Source organism: Nannobrachium achirus, assembly GCF_963921795.1.
Source record: "Nannobrachium achirus genome assembly, chromosome: 18".
NCBI lineage: Eukaryota > Metazoa > Chordata > Actinopteri > Myctophiformes > Myctophidae > Nannobrachium > Nannobrachium achirus.
In genome coordinates this window covers 19166526-19175504 of record NC_137825.1, presented here as the reverse complement: position 1 = coordinate 19175504, position 8979 = coordinate 19166526, and the positions used below count along the sequence as shown (strand labels likewise).

Sequence of the window (8979 nt, the reverse complement as noted above, 5' to 3'; positions counted from 1 at the left end):
AGGTGATCTCCCACACCGGCTCAAACGTGTCGTCGTCGTCGCCGTAGTCGTAGTCGTCGTACTCCTCGCCTTGGCCGTTTATGGGGAACATGCTGGAGGAAGGAGACACCAGGTTGGAGGTGGAGCCCAGCACCGAGCGCAGGTCCAGCCTGGAGCCGGGTGGCGAGCCCAGGACGGACTGGGAGTAGCAGGAGCGAGTTAACCACCAGGCGCACGCAGGAGGGTAGTCCGTCTGCACTTCCACGTCTGCCAGCTCCGTCTGTGATGTCATTGTCCCTCCCTCCAATGTGCCGCCCCCCTCGTGTCTCAACGCCAACATCCTCTGAGGTCTGGACGACGCCCCCTCGCTCGTAACCCCCGTCCCTGATTGGTCCGTGTTTCGCCGGCAGTAGCCGTCCAACCGTGAGTCGCTCAGGAACGTGACCATGGGTGACCTGTGAGGCCGGTAAGGGGAGGTCGAGGATCCTTCCTCTGCTGAGGGGTCGGGTGATGTCAACGTCTGAACATCTGCAGGGGTTTCACCCTCACTGCTTCCAGTGCTTCCAGGCGGGCCCTGCAGTCCTTCTACAGACCCATGAGCAAGGCATACAGTCTCTGGTGAAACACTCTCCAATCCACCTCCCTCCTCCAGCGTAACGCAGGAAGGGATGGGGGTGGTAGCAGAGGGCGAGATGGGGCTGGTGGGGCTCACGGGAGGCAGGGGAGAGCAAAGGATGCGTGTTAGGAAGCACTCGCTCTCCGGACTCGGGATCTGTGGAAATCCAGGGGAGTTTGGGGCCGAGGATGGTGGTGGTGGCGGCGGCAGCAGGGGTGAGGCTGGGTGACTCTGGCAGGGTGACAGTGGGGAGGGAGGGGGTGGCAGGGGTGAGGCCGCGTCCCCCTCTAGATGCAGGGGTGAGCACGATGACTCATGTCCGTCCCCCTGATGACCAGTGTGCGCCGGTGACGCAAGGGGTGAGGGTAAGTACGGAGGGGGGGACCTGAAATAAAACTCTGAAAATCTGGTTGTGGGGGACCTCAGTGGGTTTGTGGGGGACCTCAGCGGGTTTGTGGGGGACCTCAGCGGGTTTGTGGGGGACCTCAGTGGGGTTGTCGGGGACCTCAGCGGGTTTGTCTGGGACCTCAGCGGGTTTGTGGGGGACCTCAGTGGGGTTGTCGGGGAGCTGGGTGGGGTCTGCAGAGGTGATATGAAGGGAGACGGCGTGCTGGGCGGGGACGCTGCTTTGGACACGGGAGAGTCCGGAGCAGAAGAGCCAGGGGTTTCCTGCATCAAACTCCAAGGACTCCAGGTCAAACTATCGCTGCCCGCACCCCGGTGTTGGCTGTGTGGTATCCAGGGCTTCGGGGTGTATCGTATCTGCAGCTTGTGCGACGCCCCCTGGATGCTGTGCTGCGGTGCGCAGGCGGGTAGCTGCTGGAGCGTGGGCGGGTGACTCTCGGAGGGAGTGCTGGCGCTGCAGCTCCGCCTCAGGTCCAGCGTGGTCCACGCCGGGTCGCGCATGTGCCGGGGCTGCGTGGCGGCGAGCTCCACATCCATGGAGCTCTTGGAGAGGGAGTAGATTGGCGACCGATCGCCGTCATCCGCCTCCTCGTCCTCGTGCTCCATCCCGCCTTCCAGGGAGGTTGTGATGCAGTGGCGGCCTCCGGTCCGGCTGTGCCCGGAGGGAGGGCGCCAGGGCCTCGCCATGTTAAAAACACACCTGACCAGTAGAGGAACAAAACGAGGGAACGTTTTCAATTAGTAACTCAAAAGAATTGGAGCTCAATTCACTAACTCCCATCAGCCTACACACATCTGTGATTTGCACTTGTGCAAATCACTATGTGTAAATAAAATGTACTATTATTATTAGTAGTTGTATATGCAGGTATGCAGGCACACATGCACACACCCAGATAGCCTATTATATAGTCAGATTACACAATCCAGATTATTAGATTATTCAGACAAAATAATCGATTTGAGTGAATTTTGAAAGGTTGCCGTATTCTTTGCTCTGTTGATGAATTGAATACTGTTTACATTGTTCAATCAATCAATGAATCAATCCAAATACAAATGTGTGCTGTTGAATTATACTGAGGGCACATTGTTCACACTCTCTCTGAAATTAACACTCAGGATCTTTGCTCTGGCAGTTACTCAAGTCACACAATGTGCCGCCATGTCCCTTTCTTTACCTCTGTCCCAAACCGACCTGGGATCAGACCACCGGGTGTCATCATGACTGCACTCAAGCTAGACCTGTGTTTGGATCTTTATAGGAATAATACACACACATCAATCACACAAACAAACACACAGATACATACACTCTCTCTGTATTGCCTTACCTGTGTGTTTTTTCTTACTCCTCGCTTTGTGGGGAATCCTGATTCATGTTCGAGACCAGCTGGAACTTAATGGTGTCTCTCTCTCTCTCTCTCTCTCCCTCTCCCTTCCCTCTACAATCCCTCACGTCTTAAGAAGATCAGCTTGTTTCCGCTTCTGCTCTTAGACGTTGAGTACGTTCACTGCTGTTTCATGGTTGACGTGGCCGCAGTGACTTGTGTGTACAGTAGCCTATACTGTATATACTGTATCTGTGTTCAGTGGTGGAAGAAGTACTCTGATTCTTTACTATTAAGTCAAATTAGCAACGCCAACAATATAAAAAAAGACTGTTACGAGTAAAAGGCATGTGTTCGCAATTTAACTTGACTAAAAGTTCAAAGGTATTAGCATCAAAAATATACGCACAGTACCAGCACAGTATAAAGCACTCAATCTGTCAAATCACCCAATTTGTCAAACATTTGTCAAGCTCACAATGCATCGCCATGTGACACATTGTGAGCTTGTAGATCAGCTATTTTCTAATATCCTGAGTGTAAAATGGGGCTTATGTGGTTTGTAATAATAATAATCAAAATTTGCTTAGTAGTAACTAGTAACTAAAGCTGACAAATAATCGTAGTGCTGTAAAAAGTACAACATTTGCCTGAGATGTAGTGGACTAGAAGTGTAACGTATCAACAAAAATGAAATACCGTTACTCAAGTAAAGAACAAAAAAAAACCTCAAGCTTGTACAGTGCTTGAGTAAATGTACTTCAGTTACGTTCCACCACTGTGTGTGTGTGTGTGTGTGTGTGTGTGTGTGTGTGTGTGTGTGTGTGTGTGTGTGTGTGTGTGTGTTCCTTTTACTCTACCTTTAGCTTCAAGGATTAGTGATCATCTCATTAGCTGTTATCCACTCTCTGAACAAAGTGTGAATGTGTATGTATGTCCACTTGTGCGTGGCGCGCGTGCACAATGTGTATGTGAGGTGTGTGTGTGTGTGTGTGGGGGGGGGGGGGATTAGCAGCTATAGGCCTTTAGTGAATGCCACATGCACTCTGACCCTGCATTGAGTTCAGACCATTGATTCTGCATGTATTGTAATAGATTTGCCTGCAGTATGTCTTCAGCTTACAGCTGACCAGACGTCGCACTTTGGCCCGTCAGCGGCCATCAATTTGTCCGTGGCAAGACTTGTCTTTTAGATTTTGTTACTTTCAGTAATTGGGTTTTATGATCAAAATAAGAACATTATAACGTTCTTATTTTTGATCATAAGACCCAACCTCCAGGTTTTCTTCAGAATATTTATATGACACTGATTTACTATGACCTCTCTCTATTCAAACCACAACAAACCTGCAAGCATGACAATGTGACAGTACTACCCGGGTGCAGAACAATACTACACGTCAGAAGTATAGAATTGAGTAGGCAAAGGAACTAAAAATGGCAACAGTCATTATATATCAGGTCGCACTTGTCTTTTTATTTAGCATAATAAGAATAATAAATGACACCAAGATCTGCTATTTTCGCATTTTTTTCTTTCATGAAAGTATAAAATAGACAAATTGATTTAGTCTGTTCATTGATCATCACTCCAAAAATAATCAATAGCTATGCTCTCTACTGAGAGCAGAGCATAGAACCTCGGATTCAGCTAACTAACTTTAGTCATCATCATTTTAAAATGGAAGTCAACAGTGGTCAGATCAGGCTGAAATCGTGCCCAATGGAGTAATGCGTCTTTTATTTCCCTTCCCATTTACCCCTTTTTATTACATTTGTGTTAGTTTCTTCAGACAGTCTCCTGGATGGGGGGTTCGTAGCCGTCAGCTCGCTCCACCTTGACCCCTGTCTCGTCACCAGTGGCCTTGGCTGCACCTCCGCCACCACCTTCTCCATGGAGCTCCATCAGTTTGCCCAACTCAAGCTTGGGCTTCTTCAGCATCTTGACCTTCCTCACAAAGACATCGTACAGGGGATAGATGGACTGGCAAGCCCTCTCTATGTCCTTGCCGATACTGTCAGGGATCAGCTTGTTAACTAATTCCTTTAGGTCACTGGTCTGGACCTCATGGGTCATGATCTCCATCATCTTCTTGCGGATCTGGCGGACCTGTTGATGCTGGGCATACGATGTCTTCTTGATCTGGTTGGAGCGCTTCCTTGTGAAACCAACGCAGAACAGACGCAGCAGGTAGCCGTCAGTGGTCTTCGCGTCCACATGGGCCTCGATCATAGTCTGCCATTTCTTGACCATGGAGCACATTTTGTCACGGGTCAGGTCCATGCCGTGGAAGTTGGTCAGACAAGTCTTGCCCTGGACGTCCTCTGTGATCAGCTTGAACTTGCGGAAGGCTACCTCATCATTCTGCAGGTCAGCAAGGCTCACCTCAAACACGCGGCCTTTAAGACCATCGAAGCTATTTTGGTTCCCTGAGTCCTGGTGACCAAGGTCTTGCCAATATTGCGGATGGCGAACATAGCTGGTGCCTTGACATCATACCAGTCCTTCTTAGAAAATGGGTCCACAATCTTCTTTTTGGCACCCTTTTTACCACCTTTAGTCAGTCTCTTATTCTTTCCGACTGCCATGTTAGCTTACAGGGAGTGAAAGAGCAGAGTATGAGGTTATACGTCATATATGAATGAAATGACATTATAGATGTGCCCAAATACTGTATGTCTATTGGTTCCCTTGTCACTGTGACATCACTCTAACATCATGCTCTGATGTCACTGTTCAGAGGAACCACTAGAATGGGTTTGCTGCCCTGAAATCACGCTCTGGCTTCATGTCCCTTTTATGCCCATATATTTTATGCCCATATATAGTCGACAATGTGATGTCAGAACATGCCCATATATGGGCATTCCCAGATCACACTTGCAAATTAATTACATCCTTGTCCGTTTTATGCCCATATATGGAGATCCCTGTCCCAGTGTCACCAATATTAAGGGCATATCTGGGAATGCCCATATATGGGCATGTTCTGACATGCCCATATATGGGCATTCCCAGATCATGCAAATTAATTATGTCCTTGTCTGTTCTATGCCCATGGAGATCCCTGTCCCGATGTCATCAATATTAAGGGCATATCTGGGAATGCCCATATATGGGCATGTTCTGCCAATCTCAACCAAGTAGAGATTAGGTAACTGGTCCGATATACATCACTGGTCAGATAGCAAAGAACGTCGCCCTGAGGCGTCTTACTAGTAGTGACTAGAGAGAGAATGTGAAAATTTATCTCACTAATTTGCACACAGCTTTTAAGATTGTCGGGAAAATTCAGAACCGGTGTACATGAGGTCATAGAGACACCATCATGTGTTCATTTCATAGAAATAGACTACTACCACACTCTTTAGTAAATAGAGTTTTCAAATAAATGCAGTGGAGTAGAAGTACAATATTTGGATCTGAGATGTAGAAGTAGGCTATTGGAAATTGGAATTACTCAATTACAATTAACTCAAAACTGTACTTAAGTAGGCCTACAGTACTTAAATAAATGTACTTTACACCAATGAACAACAACACGAATGAATCAACTTACGATGATGAAATACATTCATTTGTTTCCTAACGTCAGAATTATACAGAAGTATCGTTTTTTCTTCCTCATGTCTTCACTATTCATTCAATTCCAAGAAACTGCAGGTGTAACTTATTTATCTGTGCCAGTTTCCTTGTATTTCTCACCAGTATTATTTAATACCTTTAGAGGACTACAATTATAATCCATTCTTTTGACGGTTAACAACATTTATAATTTATAATGTATTATTTTAGATACGCTTAATGTATTATTGTTTTAAAGGACAACAGCTACAGCAAAACAGCATCTATTAGTTACCATACTTTTCAAAGTTGGAAGACCAATACAAATATTGCTACTATGATTTGCACATGTTGTACTTTAAAGGAGAAGTTCAGCCCCAAAATGACTTTTTTTTTCTATTGATTACTCACGCCATGGAGAATTGAGTCCAATAATACATTTACATTTACTATAATCAATTTTTTGTCTTAGGAATGCGACAAATACAAATAAATGCTATTGGACTCAAGTCTCCATGCCGTGAGTAATCAATAGGAAAAAAAGTCATTTTGCTGAACTACTCCTTTAAGTTATGTTTCTTTATGTGTCTAATCTGTGGGAAGAATGTGTTGGTACAGAGTCAATATATAATAATGCATACAACCGTATTTATTTATTTAGCACATAAAACATTGATGACAAGTAAAAAATACCATATTTAAAGACAAAAGTAAAAGAATAAATATATCATTTATAATGTATGCATGCATGGAATGCACTTTCAGGTGAACATTTGTTTTGTTTTGTTCAGTGTCATTGTCCCTGTAGGAGCAATCTGCACTTCACCTTGTATGACAAGGGGTCTCTCTCTCTCTCTCTCTCTCTCTCTCTCTCTCTCTCTCTCTCTCTCTCTCTCTCTCTCTCTCTCTCTCTCTCTCTTTCTCTCTTTCTCTCTCTCTTACTCTCAGTCAACAATTCAACTATTTGTGTTCTGAGAAATTATATTATTTTATTGTTTCAGTAACAGAAAAAAGTTATATTGTCTGTTTGTGAGTATAGGATAATTATGTTCTGACTGCAGCTGAATTCCAGCTAGACACTTTATGAAAAAAGAAAAGCTTGGCAATCTGAGTTTAAGATATTGCATTGGAAAGGGAAATTGACTCCTTCCCAGCACGACTTTGGGTGCACACGCCTTTTGGCTATTTTGTCATTGCCATTTCATTAACAAGTTGTTTGCCTTGGGGTTTTCGGTTTTGACTGAGTTGGTTCCAGAAAATGGTGAGATCATTATTAATAAAAGTGATGGATAACCTCACGGTGTTGTGGTGAAAGAAAATAGCAGGGGCGCTACTGTATCCCTCAAACGGTGCTCATGAAAGGGAACACAATGAGCAAAAGAGGACAAAGTGCCACAGAGGCACAAAAATCCAGGTCCAGGCACTCAGGTGGATTTAGTAATAAAAGGCCTTTATTTATTAATGGGCTAGAACATTAAAATAACGCACACCAAAGCGTTTTGGCAAACGCCTTCTTCAGGGATGGCACCCTCTGGCACATGTTGTCCTCTTTTGCTCTAAGGTGTTGAGGTAATGGAGATAGGCTTGGATGCATCAATTAAACAGCCTGCAGCCATGCACAGTCAGGCACTTTTTGATGTACTCGCATAACGGGAGTAACCTGTTAATATTTTGTGTGGCAGGAACACGTGTGTGTGTGTGTGTGTGTGTGTGTGTGTGTGTGTGTGTGTGTGTGTGTGTGTGTGTGTGTGTGTGTGTGTGTGTGTGTGTGTGTGTGTGTGTGTGTGTGTGTGTGTGTGTGTGTGTGTGTGTGTGTGTGTGTGTGTGTGTGCACACACACGTGCGTGCATGCATGCGTACGTGTGTGTGTGTGTGTGTGTGTGTGTGACGTAATTTGGGCATTTTTTTAATACTAGACCTTACCCATTTGAAGATATGTGCTCCAAAATATGTGCAAAGTGTGGGTTATGGGGAAAGTAACTATAACTGGTGCGTGCATGAGAATATATGTGTGTGTGGGGGGTTACCCTGACAACAGACTCAGACATACAGAAGTGGTGAAGAAAACGATAATAAACAGCTTGAATTTGGGAAAAATGAAAATCGGGCTCCCTCACCGTGTGTATAATGCTAATGGTCAATGCCATGTGAAAGTTGGGATCGGTTGCTGAAGCGAGTGGATAGATGGAACGTGGAAATGAGAAGTGAGAGCGTTAGAGCGTAACTGACCTCTCTAATTATATGTTAGATGTTGAATCTAGGGTTGCAATACCTCCCACTGGCAGCCAATGCATCCAAACAGGTTTTTCTTTGCAATCTGATTGTATTAAACGACGCCAAATGGCAAAGGCCCTAACAGTTGGTAAGTGGCCGTTGCCAGGATACAGTTATGGTAAGTTGCACTCTGAGTTCTATGTGTTGGTATTACTGAGTATTATTGCTTGTGTTTTACATGGCGGTGAGATAGATTGTGTAGCAAGTTCAGTCTGTCTGTTTGTTGTGATTTGATTTAGTTGTGCTTTAAGTATTGCTATGTGTTGTGATGTGACACTTATGAGCGTTGACTGCTTTTGACACTTTATGTATTCTTCTTTTTTGTGCCTTGCTCTTTTCACTGTACACAAAGTCTACTTTTTTTCTTTTTCATACTTCTCTGTAACTTTGTAACCTTAAACTGCTGTGCTGCCTCTGGGCGACTATCTATCTATCTATCTATCTGTCTGTCTGTCTGTCTGTCTGTCTGTCTGTCTGTCTGTCTGTCTGTCTGTCTGTCTGTCTGTCTGTCTGTCTGTCTATCTATCTATCTATCTATCTATCTATATTTGGAAATATTTACTGTGAATCCTATATTTCGCGCTACCTTCTCCTCACCGGCAAGCGCATATTAGGAGTCCACAAGGACAGTGATTTTCTAACATTTTTATTTTCAAGGACCTCCATACCAGAGTTACAGACCTTGGAATGTAATATACGGTATAAGGCTATCGCTCTTTATGTTGTTTCTGGTAATATTATTGTCCTCTCATTTTAACTGTTTTCACCAAAGTTAAAATAACCGTCTCCCATCCTGATGAAAACACCAG

The 8979-nt window shown here is 44.8% G+C and overlaps 1 protein-coding gene across 1 annotated transcript; it reads right to left on the bottom strand.

The window, feature by feature from the left end:
* Positions 1–4120: 4120 nt before the first annotated feature.
* On the bottom strand, positions 4121–4920 carry LOC308303237 (small ribosomal subunit protein eS1-like; the record flags this gene model as incomplete). The annotated part of the gene is given in 2 exon segments (XM_080747565.1): positions 4121–4746; positions 4749–4920. Coding segments are annotated over 2 exon segments (798 nt in total).
* Between the last annotated feature and the right edge of the window lie 4059 nt (positions 4921–8979).